The following is a 13,638-nucleotide window of genomic DNA, read 5'->3' as shown; positions in this document are numbered from 1 at the left end:
GCACTGGGGAATTCTATTTGCTCTGATACTGTTTTTGGAAATGTCCTGGTGAAAACTTTCACTACGTTCATCACTGATTGCACCTAGATTTTTGGAAAAGAAGTCCAAATGTGAATGCAAAAAATGAATTTTCAGTAACATGTTGTACTTTATACTTGTGTTTGCTGTAAGAAGTTTGTCAATCAGTTAAATGCAGTTTGGAAGCTCTGTAGTTGCCAAGAAAATTCTTGACATCCTTGAATTCTTTCTAGGTGATTTTCTCTGGCCCCACTAACAGATCTTTGACCCGCTTGTCATTAATGACATATCTGATCGGTGGACCAACATAAATGCCTTCTTAATCTTGTCATCAGCTTTCTTGGAAACATCTGCCTTGAAAATTTTCAACTTCCTTGTTTATTGCTTTCACAATTTTTTTCATCAGTCTGAAGCAGAGACAAAAATATTTTTGTCAGGTCAATAAGTGGTTGCTGTGTCACATTTTTCTGTACTGGAACCAAATTCTTATTTTTAAATTAATTTTTGTCTTCTATTAGCATGCACACTTCAAATAATTATGGACTTGTTTTTAAAAATATGAATCTTTTAAATATTTATGTTTTCATAGTTCACTTATAAGAGTATGTTCTCAAGCTTGTGCTTGTTCTTTTCTTGCAGCTTGGGTAGTTTAAAATTCTTCGATTCAATCAATGTTATTTATTATTGTTATTATACATTTGCAAAACTGAAGCTCTGAAATATTTATTTGTAATTCTCATCTAGGAAAGGATATATGCATTTTAAATTTTAATTAAATAGCTGTAAATTTACTGTGCTGACTGCAGTATTTTTAATAAATTATACAAAGAATATATAAGCAATGTCTTACATAAGCTTTCCTAATTTTTCATATCAGTACTAATGTTTCCATAACACGGCATAACCTTTCTTATTTTCCCTTATTCCCACTGCTGGAAACAGGCAGAGATAAAAAATATGCATAGGTTTTTTTCATAAATGTGGGCTGCCATTTATAAATAAGAATTCCCTTGTTTCTACTATGTTTACATGAAAAAAAGTCAAGATATAAAACATGCTATATCAGTGATTCACCAGAGAGTGAAAACGGCCTTCCCCACTACCCCAGAGGCCCTCTGGAGGCCAGAAACGGCCCATTTCCCAACTTCCAGTGGGCCCAGTAGGCCCGTTATTCACCCCCCCCCCCGGTTCCAGAAGCTTTCTTAGAGGCTGTAGAGGGTGAAAATGACCTCTCTCATCCCATGGAGGCCCTCCAAAGGCTGAAAACGCCTTCCCAGACCCTCTGCGCGATCCCTGTACTTACCTGGCATCCAAAACAGGCCATGTGGAGACTTCTGGGAGGGGAGCATGGGCAGGGCCAGCCAAAAATCAGCTGGCCGCCATGTGCATGCATGCTGGAGCTGAGCTCGCATGTCTGAAGATATGGCTCCACGTGCCAGCTGTGGCACGTGTGCCATAGGTTTGCCATCACAGTGCTATATGAAAGCATGCTGTATTGTATATGACTAATTCTGAAAAAAGATGTTCCTGAAGAAGACAGATCACATTTTTTCTTTATCCATCATATTTTTCTTGTTCTGCATCATGTGTTTTGTTGTTTTACAGCAATTATTGGCATGGGGCTAGTCATTTAAAAAAATACCCTCATTAATGTTGGAATTATTAAATGGATATGGAGAGTCATTGAATCAGTTTTCATGGTCCTATGGATCAGATTGGCCGGCTATATATGCTTCACCAAATATTATCTTATAGATTACACATCTAAAATATAGATTTCTAGTTTCTGGATTAGCATATCTTGCGATTCTAGCCTAGAATTGGTCTAATCAATTTAGTTGGCCTTCAACAGTTGGAAAACAGTTGGCACAATCATTCTTTTTCAGACCAATTGCATATTATAATTCCTATAGGGAAAAAATGGAGGAGGAAATGTTACCTACACTACCTTGAGCTCCTGAAGAAAGAAGGGATATAAATGAAATAAATAAAAAATAAGTTTGAACTGAACCCACATTTCTGTTCTTTATCAAGAGCCACAAAAGCAGAAACATTAATTTATGAAATTTATATGCCACCCAATTCCCAGTGATTCTGGACTGGACTGTAAACTTCAGGAACAGGAGTGCAAAATGAAAGGAGGAATGCATTTCTGATCAGTTCCACCAAAATAATATGTTAAGACTTTAATTGTCTATTCCCATTGCACAGGAAAGACAATTAGTTTTCACACATTTACTTTAAATCTGAAGCATAAAATTGTTGGGAGGAGATGTCTGATTCATAAAATAGCACAAAGCAATTACTCGGAGTCACTTATCTTTGCTTTATAGCAGCAACCAATTTCACAGAAAAGGAGGAGGAGAATGCAGTACTAAAAATGAGTAGATATATAAATAATAGGATAAAATATGTTTAACATTTAAAATGTATTATATATGATAAAATAGCTTCACTTTTTGGATAATAATAAATAATAGGGCATCCTATAGACATCAGTGTTGCACTGACATGCTCAAAACAAAAGACAAGAAGAAAAGCAATTGTCATGGCCCCATGATAATCCCAAAAGGCTATGAAGAGGGTAGTCAACTCCAAATCACTCACCCCAATTGAACTGCTCAGAACTATTCCTTTTTAGGTCTTTCCATCAAGGAGAAACAGACTTCTATCTGAAAACTCAGGATGATTTTTCTATACCATCTGCATTTTCCAGGAATGAAGATGAGTGAATTTTCTAACTTGGAATCATCAGAAAATGGGGGTGGACTGAAGGTATCACCTGTCTTGCATAGCCAACTTAAGTTGTCTGTTGAACATAGACTAGTATGGTAATAATAGTTGTATTAATCCAGTATGTAAACTCATGCAATGATCTCTCTAGGGTTCTGATATTGTTGGAACCTAAATATTTCTGTATGTGGAGAACAGAATAACCAATTCCTAGCTTGTTTCCTCTGTGGTTATAGACAGATCAGATTCTCTGGAACTGGTAGTTAAAAAAGTTCTGATGATTGCACGTCGCTCAGCTGATCATTGGAACTTTTTCTTTTTTTTTAACTTTTTAAGCATTTTTTAACTACTGGTCTGGACGAATAGGTAGTAAAAAATGCTTTAAAAAATAAAAAAAAAAAGGCTTGGACGTTTACACTGTACAGCTGTGATCGTCCAAGGCTTTTTTTGACTACCTATTCACCCGAACCGGTTGCAGGAATTGTGTACGGCCAGTCTAGAGAAAAGAAGGACTAGGTATGACATAATAATATTCCAGTATTTGAGGGGCTGCCACAAAGAAGAGGGGGTCAACTTATTTTCCAAAACACCAGAAGGCAAGACAGGAAAAAATGGATGGAAACTAATCAAGGAGAGAAGTAACCTAGAATTAAGGACAAACTTCCTAACAGTGAGGACAATTACAGTGGAATACTTGCTTTCAGAAGTTGGGGCTGCTTTATCACTGGAGGTTTTTAAGAAGAGACTGAACAGCACTTAATCTGAAATGGTATAGCATCTCCTGCTTGGGCAGGGGTTTCGACTAGAAGACCCCCAAGGTCCCTTCTAGCTTTATTCTGATCTATTGATAAATCTCTGGACATAGTTTTCCATAGCTCTACTAAACACAGTGCAGTGGTAGCAATTCAATTGTTGTTTTTTTTCTCAGAGGAGCACAATATATTCCAGCAGCACTGAACTTATACTTAACTAAAGCTTGTGCACGACTACTCTTTGCTGAGACCTTACTTCTCCTTTACTCCTCTGGAAAAGGTGCAGCCCAAATTCCTACTGGTAAGAGCCACACTGCTACCTGAATGTAGCACTAAGGAAATGTAGTACTAAGGAAGGAGGCAGGACTAAATAAAATTGAAACAGGTGCATAGATTTACATTTTTGCACATTGGTTAAAATGACTTTTTTCCCCCTAAAGGTTTGAGTTCTGTCCTTATAGAAGACAATTTCGAATCAGTATGGTTCAGGATCATCTTGCCTGGTAGGATGATAACTTCTGGTGTGTGTTACACAGTATCTGTGTTTGATCAACTACAAAACACAGATTTAAAAAAGCACATTATAATAAAAGAGTCATGGTTTGTTCTTAAAACCAATTTAGCATAGCAACCAAAAATAGAAAAGAAACTGTAATCATACAGTAGTAGCCAAAATTGTGGAAACCTTTGGGAAAAGTGTATTTTTGAGGTTTGATGGCTAATAACACCACTTTTTTTTAGTACCACCATAAAATTATATATCAATAAAAAGATAATTTAATCAAGAATGTAATGCTTTTCAACCTTTGTTTGAGAGATAAAAGTGGCTTTTTTCATGCAATTCTAGATTTTAGGCCAAATTCCTGCAGTCTGCGCCGAACAGTCCTTGCACTCAACTTCACATTGCATTGTACCGTTTCATCTTGCATACAACCAGATGATTCTTCTGTCATGTAGGCATAGTCTCTTAATTCTTCCATCATCACTTGCTGTTGTGCATCTTTTCCTGCCTTTACCAGTGTGGTTTTGTAGTGACTGAGTCTCCTTATACCACTTCAAAAACTTAGAAATGCCACCTTTGGTTAAGTTTCCACCAATTTTTCTTCTAATTTGTTTACAATTGTAACCTTGTTCACTTAATAATACTATTTTACATCACTTTCTGGGTGACCAGTCAACTCTTTGCACCATTACTCTAATTTTATTATGTTTTACAAGCTCACTAAATGAAAAAACACAAAAAAACCCCACCAACTTGATAGCGATCACATAACACACTGACAAATGTTTCCTCTCAGCTTCAATACATGACATCAATAACTGAATCTCACTGTGATCTGATTGGCTTATTGCCAAAACAAGATGACACCTGATTGGCTCTCTAAACACTCATACTCATTGGCTACAATCAGATGAAGGAAAGCTACCTGATATGAACCTAAGCAAGTTGTTCTTCCTTTTTCTGGTTATTTGGCTATAGCTTTTCATAGAATACAGATAATTGAACAAATTTTGTTGCATTCCATTCTTGATTAAATTATCTTTCTATTGATATATAACTTTATGGTGCTACTGCAAAAAAAGTGGTGTTATTAGCCATCAAACTTCAAAAATACACTTTTCCCAAAAGGTTTTCACAATTTTGGCCACTACTGTATATCAAATATTGAAAAGTAAATTTGAAAAATATTGAACTTGGGAGCTTAGATAACCTTTTTCCCTCCAAAATCTCTCTTGGTCCATGGCCTTCCTAGTTAATGAAGTACCATAAATCTTCTGCAATCTGCAATCAAGCATCCAAGCTTTGTTTTATCTTCGTATTCCTCATCTCTGTTGATCTCTAATATCATGGCAGAATTTGAGAATTCTGGATGGTCCAGAAGATCTGGTTTTAGAAGAGAAAGGGGGTATATGATGAAATGAAGCCAGAGCATTAACATCGCAGGATTGATATGGGGAACCACTTGGTGATGGGATTAACAATGTAATGCCATCCTGTTTCCACCTTCCAGGTCTTCAATTAGTCAGATGTTTTATGTACAACCAGGTTTGTGCCTTACTTTAAAAAGTTGATCTATTTGCCATCAATAGTCCATAATATGTTTGTAATTCTTTTAGTTGTTTCAATTGGTCTTGTAAAACCAAATGAACAGCCTAGAATTCATGGTTTACTTCAGATATGGAAGAAAAGATACTGGGAGACTAGAAGGTTGTCTGCTGAGGGGAAAAATCGTGGGAATTGTTGTATGTTGTAAGCCAATTCTGCTAAGAGCAGCACCATAATCGTCTTTTGGGTAACTGATATTGCACCTTTTAGTGTTGCTTTAAAATGGCATTAGTCTGCTCTGTTGAACCAGCTGACTGAGAATGATATACAACGAACAAGTTCATGCCTAGCAACTGGAACAAGTTCCATCAAAACCAAGCACTGAATTGGGCCTTTCTGTCCAGAATTAGATTTGGCAGGTTGTGTAATGTGAAAATATGAAGAGAGGAAATAACTCATTTTAATAGTTTAATTACCATCTGGTTGATACTATGACTAGCAGATTGTCTGAAATATAGAGTATTTCATCTTCAAGATATTAGAGGAAGTTGATAAGATCATCAATAACCCTGATGACTTGTCTGCTGGATCTTTAGCTTCTACCAATGAGGCTGCATCAGCCAAAGCTGAATGCCACCAAGGTCTTCTGTTAAAGACTTCAGTGCAGGTAAGTTCTCTTACTTGTTCCCCAAAGACTAAATTATGACCAATACTGTTGTCAACTAAACTCTCCAGCTTTTTAGTCATGTAGTGATAATACCAGGTTGCATAAAGGCTTGAGGTGTATGTAGCTTTTCGGTATTCAAGATCTTGTCAGTCAAGTGTACCATTTTAGAAAGGTGGGGAGGGAGAAAAGAGAAAGTAGGAGGTAGGAAAGAGGAGAAGAAGAAGGAAGAGGGGTAGAAGAGGGAGAAGGAAGGTGTAGGGTGGAGGGAGGAGAGGATGTAGATAAGAGAAGGAGAGGAAGGTTTGGAAAGTAAAAGAAGGTAGAAGAGGGAAGAGTGTTAAAAAGGGGGGGGGGGTGTGACTGGGCAAGCCCGACTAATTGTATATAACTGTACATTGGATGAGTTGTTTGATATGATTGTAAAAATAAAACTTTTTTATGGAGGAAAAAAAAAGTGTACCTAAAATTGGTTCCTTAATGTGGACTGACTTCATGTCAGATCTTGATTTACCAGTCTCAACTCACTAATAAATTTGTCAGAGGCCTCAATCCTTTTCATAGGTGTCCCATGGATCTCTTGGCAATATCAATTTTCAGAGGGTCTTCAAATACTGAGCACATTTTTCTTGTGACTTCAGCACAGTTTGGAAGTGTAGCTATTGTAAGTCGTTACTTTATTCATCTAGATGACTTGAGCATGATCACCTAGAAATTCTTCATCACATAGTTAAATAAATAAAATGCTTTATGTTTGGAGTGTTATGAAACTCTCTGGATTCCCATAATATTTTTAAAATGGAAAAACTGGCATTTCCAGCACAGTGGAATGGGGCAGATGAAGATTTGGGTACAAACAGAGTTTGTATCATTGTGCTCTTAATTAGGTAGTTTGACCGTAGATGGTTTGGTTTTTTTGTGCTAGTGTCTCCATCCTGCCTTTTGCTTTGGCTGGAACAGGGTGAATAAACAGAGTAGTTGTAAATCAAGACTACCCACTATTGTTCTTGGTATAAAACAGTAAATTAGCTTTTAGCCTTTCATCATGAGTTGTAAGGAGTCAGACAGTAGCAATGTTCTAGTGTCAAGGTTCCTACAAGCAACCCAAATATAGTGTTAGGGTTCAAGAATTCCTGCCCAGGGATTAAGGAATTCACATTAGCACAAGGTACAGAGCTTCAAGATAAGGCTGTCACTGAATTTTTATAGTAAGAAATTTGACAGCTGAGACAGTCTTAAGCACATGCCAGCTTTCTCCACTCCGGTGCAGTTGAAGTTAAACAACCCTGATTTTCTAGAATCTGTTTCTGTGAAGCTTCTGAATTGCTTATTATATCTAATGGTGCTCCACCAGATAATGCCTGCATTCTTGGGGACTTCAGGACAGGGGTGAAATGTAAAATTTGTTACTACTGGTTCTGTGGGTGTGGCTTGGATGGGGGGGTAATGTGACTAGGTGGGCATGGCCAACTTTTTTTTTTACTTTTAAAAGCATTTTTTTCTACAACCTCATTGGCCGAAAGAAAAAGCTTTTAAAGAGTTCTGATGATCCCAGCTGAGTTACCTGATCACCAGAACCTTTTAAAAACATTTTTTTACAACCTCTTTGGCCGAAGAGATCGCCAGAGGAGCCTTTTAAAAGCTTTTTTTTACAACCTCTTTGGCAGAAGAAAAATGCTTTTAAAAGTAAAAAAAAAATCTTTGATGATCACGTGGCTCAGCTGGGGCGGGCGGGGGAGGCATTTTTGCTACTGGTTCTCTGAACCACCCGCCGCCATCGCTACCAGATCGGGCGGTCCGGTCCGAACAGAGAGCATTTCGCCCCTACTTCAGGATCACGTATCTTGTTTCAAGTTGCAGTTTCTGTATCAGTGTCAGAACTGGTGCTTGCATCTGCTTATTCCGAAGCGTGGTTTCATGATTACTGTATTTTCATTGTTCATACAGAAACTTGGTTTCATGATTACTGGGTTTTTTCCTCTCCTGCCACATTACAGACGGGGGAGGGGGGGAACAAAGGAAAACTCTTGGGTTAGTATCCCTTCAACTGGAATATATGCTTATAATATTGAACAAACCTAGAAGTTATAATCATATTTATCTGGGAGTGAAGACTATTGAATTCTAGTTTCTCTTCTTTTGTTTTTTCTTTGTGTAAAGTCATCTACATTGCATTTTATTTCTGTCCTTCCTCTTCCCTATTCAATGAAACTACTCCTTCCATCCATTTTTTCTTTTCTTTACTGTTGTAGTAGTAATAATATGGATATGTATTTGTGTGTGAGAAAAAATGGTTTGGGGTATATAGGCAGATTGGGGAGCAATTAATTTTACAAATGAGACATCTTACTTCAGAGACATTTTATTTTAATCATTATTAGTTCATTTAATATTAAATTAAATATTTTGTCCCAAGTCTTTCCTGCCTGGAATGTGGGATCTGACCAGTGTCTACACACAGAGTGGCCATGGAGGGTGGGCAAGGCGCATCACACCAATATCAGCAGTGTTACTGAGCTGGGCTGCAAACCCCACTTCTTTTCTATGGTGTCATGAACAGGATTGCATTTTCTCTGTAACATTGCAATTTTTATTTCATCATTATGACAAAAGTAATAATTTTCTATGAATGCTGTTGATCACACACAGAAACTCATATGCAAGTATATAATTTTTTTAGGGAGTGGAATGTTTAGGATTGGTTTTACCTGAAGTTGGCAGGGCTCCCTTGAAAATGTTGGGAGCTAGACATTACAAAAAGTAATCCTTTGTTTTTATTTTTTAATTCCAAGCTTCCTCTTTTTTGGAAGATTTTCTTAAAATAAGGATTATTTTCTGTTAATAATCAATATATAACTGTTTTCATTGTTTCTGTAAATCACATTTTAAATATCATTGAAATACGATATAGAAATAGTATATGAAATAATCCTATGTAATTTAACAAATCGTCATTTCAGATATTATATATTATTCTCCTCTGTTTTCAATTTCGAAATGCCAGAATATATTTCTCTATTGCACATCCTCCCATCAAACCAACACAATCCACCATTATTTTGTGTGGTTTTAGTTGTGTCTATAATTCACAGGTTCAACAACTGTGCATTGATAGTATGTTACATGAAATTTCAGGGAGGGCGCTCTGTATTCTCCCTTAAGAACACTAACATGCCTTAATTAGTTGTTGTTTTTAAATTTGCATTTTGTGGAGTTGGGTTATCTGATTCCTCAGATTTATTGATTAATCATAACTGTTATTTTTATTGCTTTGATTGAAAACTGACAAATATTAATTTGTTTTGCCAGTGAAGGGATATGAATTTGCATCCAATTTAGACAGTTTGCAACTTGTAATTCCTTTTATATATTATTTCAGAAAAAAAGGCTATTCTGTATTTTAGTCATAAGCGGATTGATGCCCAAGCATAGAAGAAGAATAAAAAAGAACTGTAATCTGAAGACTATCAAAATACTAACTTCCTTTATGAACTCCTTTTTAAAATTTGTTAATTGCAAATTGGCAGATTGAATGCAGATTGAATGTAGATATTATGATGTACATTAAATTTAACTTTGATGATAAGAACTGCAGTCCTTAATAAAACCTGCAGTCTTGTGCAGTGTTAAGCCTTTCAGTATCAGTGATCTTTTATATATTTAGCTTTTCATAGGACCAGATTATTACTGGAAAGTAAATTTTATTTAATTTACTAAACTAAATATACCCATGCCTTGTTGAATTTTACCTTTCACTTTGATTCCCTAAATCTTTCCACAAAGAGTCATTCTTTTTTTCATTTTAGTGAATTGACATTAATAAGTATAAGAAAGACAGCCAGCAAGCCAATCCTAGTCAGTTCTATTAATCTGAAGTCTTCTATTAATATTTGCCCATTCAATAATGCTTCGATGAGACATCAATACGTTCAAAGGTAGCAAGGTTGCAAGATTTGAACATGATATACAGGGTAGCCAAGAGCCTTTCTTTCATTCTCAGTAGCATTTCTTGTATTTCTAATTTTTATATATGTAACTGGTGTACAGATTTTGGTTGAGGGATTGTGTGCACCGATTTGCAGTGTATGTCTGCCATGTAACATGCTTGAACTGATTAAAAATACTCTGAACAAAGAAAAGCATATTTATCTACTAATGGATGGATCTTTTTAATGAAAAATAATTTCTCTTACATATATTTAGGGTGGTATTTGAAATTCTTTTCTGTACTTTCCTTTCTGGATTGCCAAAAATGTAAATTTAGAAATGTTAAATGTTATTTTTTTTAATTATAATATTCCTATAGCATCCTTTCAGTCATGCTTCAATTCCTGTTTTAAGAAGAATGCGTGTGTCTTTGTGTGTGTGCATGTGTGTGTATGTGAATCTCTCTTTTTCCAAAACATGAATGGTTGAATTTTAGCAGATGGTATTTTATTTTCTGGTTGTGCACTGTAGCTGAAAAATCAGAGAGATGAAGAAATAATTATTTGAAATGTTAAAGATGTTCTACAATTTAGATTATTTTCAATTTTAAGAAAAATTGACCAGTTTTTCATAATTGGATGAAAGATTAATAATTGGAACAATGGTTTAAGATATATTGTGAGCAGAGCAAATATCAGTGCAGCTTTTAAAAAAAAAAGCAAACAGCAAACTGTGACACAGACCCCAGTTCATACTTTGCAATGCCTGATCTCCTTTGATACATGAACAATTTACAACAAGCAAATCTCTCTAATGCATAATAGACAAAGGTTCTATTCAGATTTTAGCATGTTAGCTTTCCTCCTGATGACCCGCTATTTTCTGCATTTGTTTTGACTGCTCCCATCATTCAGGGTTGATGCTTGGATGGGTGTGTAGGTGGAAACCGCAGCAGCAGCAAGCTTAAAGCTTGCAGACAAAAAAACGTTCTTGCCTTTTCTGATAGCTATTATTGAAAATGTGAGGTAGAGCCTAGGCTGGGTAATAAAGGCAGGCAAGCAAGGGGGAGCAAGGAGCATAGAGCTGCATACTGATGAGTGTGGGAGCACGTCATGAAAGATTCCTTGCTGCTAGCAGATCCTTGCTCATTGTGGAGTATTTCAACAATCACATATAACGGAAAACAGCTTAGCTGACAGCTTGATATGTTTCCCCCCCATTGTATGACGTACTGGTCTGTAGTACAGATTAATGCAGATGAAATGTTCAGTTAGGAGCAGTTCTTACTCTATAGTGTGCCCCGGAAACTATGTGCTACTTCTGACTTTTGAATTTACTGGAAGCATTAATTGGACAAGCTGGCAGGTTCCTTTGATACCAATTTTGCCCGGAACACAATGTGGCAATGCCACCTCTCAGCCCAGGACCATCGCTATTATCCTGTGGATGGATATTCATTGCTTAAACGCCTCCCTTCTCAAACTCTTTCAGCACCCAGATGCCCTGTCCAGACTGTGGGACAATGGTTGGAAAATATTGGGCTACCTCAGTATGAAAACCACTTGCTGGCCAATGGATTTGACAATGTACAGTTTATGGTAAGTATTCTTTTCTGTGTTTATAGCTAATGGTGTGGTAAGTGAGTCTTTGCTTCTCAAGAGTCTGTACAGAATGGATGGACTCTGTTTTATGATCTGCAGTGTTTAAAATATACATTTTACATAATTGTATCTGTTATCTGTATGAGCAAGGGACATTCTCTTTGCTTCATACAATAGGTAATTTCCAAGCATTTTTACATGAACATGAAGGAATAGTTTTTCTTGTCTATTCTTTGACAAAAATAATAATCCTTAAAGTGATGACAACAAATATCACTTGATCAAATGATCAACAGATCAAATATTATTACAAAGGCTTGCTATTTATTAAGATTAAATGGTGTTTTTTTTCAGAATTCCAGCTTGAATTCTGCATGTTCTAACAAAGAAGTGCTGAATTTTGAGCTTTCAAATTAGCAATTTTCCCAATGTTTGGAAATAAATGGCTGTTCCTTTAAATATTAACCTAAAACTATTTTACTGTTAAAGAGTTAACAGACATAAACATGACAGGTATCTTTTGCATGTAATATATATCTTTCAAACCCATGAGAGCTTCCTATAAACATAAATATGAGCAAACGATAATGTTAGTTATCTAAAAAACAGTTTCAAAATATTAATCTAAAACCATAAATAAAAATAAGAATACTTAATTTTTTAAACAAATATTGCAAGATAGTTTTTTACAATTTAGTCTCTCTCTCTCTCTCTCTCTGTGAATCCAGTACAGATGTAATAGTACCACATCTGTTGCTTAGAATCAGAATAGCTTTCACTGTCTTCCAATTTTTCTGCAGTATTGTTGTAATGTATACATAGAAAGTTTAGGCTTTCAATGACATTGAATTGTGCTGTTATATGTGTAGAAGGTTTCAAAATATTATCTTTTAAAAATGGTTAAATGGGACCTTTTTATTACATTACTGTTTCTGCTTTGTTGACTAATATTTTTTAACATTTAAAGCAGATTAACCTTATTCAAATCTAATGATAGCACTACCTGGATTAGGGTATTGTACCTTTTATTCAAAGGTAAAATTGAATAAAATTGAAATCAATTAATACGTTATGGAAATAAACATCACGGTGGAGCAATCAAAGTTCCAGTGGGATGTAGTTCTTAAGTAGACAAGTATCCATGTGGTAAAATTACTAACATGTACTCAAGGAGACATAAAATATAGTTTATAAGAGAATATAAACACTGCTGTTAATCTAGAATAATGATTGATTGGACTCCATGGAAAGTCATGAATGAGCTTAGGGTAAGAGTCTTTGTCTTTCAGTTATGTATCTGTAGAGATTGCCCATTTATGTAAGATATTTTTAAAAAAAGCATTATATGTAGAAAGTTATTCAGGATGTATATAAGCTTAAGTTGTTTCCAAACCTTTGTATTATAACCAGGTTCATATTGAATAGCACATTTATGATTTACTAGAAAAGATATAGGTGGAATATTATATTATTAATAAATTGAAAATCACAACTGACTAAACTGAGGTTAAATGTATATTTTAGCAGTTATACTTTTATTGAAAGACAAAGCAATATCCTTCACTTTATATCAACTGATGTTAAATTATTTTACCTTTTTTAATTATATACAGTTAATCCCTTTATGTTAACATACTGAAATATTAAATCTTAAGGAATTTTACACATGTATGCACACATACACCGAAGAGGAGCTATATAAGTAACAAAGATCACCTTGATCATAGTAAATATAGTTTTTTGGCATTAACTAACTTCCATTCACAACATTTTGTGCATTATAGTTTTATACATGAAAATCAGCTCTATGTTAAATGTGGTTTAGTGCCAAGTAAGCTTGTATAAGGTTTTGTGTCCACCAAGCCCATTGAATATGAGACTTAATTCTGAAGAGAC

The 13,638-nt window shown here is 35.4% G+C and overlaps 1 protein-coding gene across 14 annotated transcripts in view; it reads left to right on the top strand.

Moving 5' to 3' along the window:
• The window catches only part of ANKS1B (ankyrin repeat and sterile alpha motif domain containing 1B), a 247,797-nt gene that overhangs the window by 48,489 nt on the left and 185,670 nt on the right, over positions 1 to 13,638 (top strand). For 13 of the 14 annotated variants that reach the window (XM_058190596.1, XM_058190595.1, XM_058190594.1 and 10 more), the window contains exon 1: positions 11,539 to 11,739. In XM_058190596.1, coding sequence (XP_058046579.1) covers positions 11,539 to 11,739 — 201 coding nt within the window. Of the gene's footprint in view, positions 1 to 11,538; positions 11,740 to 13,638 lie in introns of those variants that run through there. The other variant, XM_058190589.1, reaches the window with a different exon arrangement.

Source organism: Ahaetulla prasina, chromosome 7 (assembly GCF_028640845.1).
Source record: "Ahaetulla prasina isolate Xishuangbanna chromosome 7, ASM2864084v1, whole genome shotgun sequence".
In the NCBI taxonomy this organism is placed as follows: domain Eukaryota; kingdom Metazoa; phylum Chordata; class Lepidosauria; order Squamata; family Colubridae; genus Ahaetulla; species Ahaetulla prasina.
This window is presented reverse-complemented; position numbering and strand designations above follow the sequence as displayed.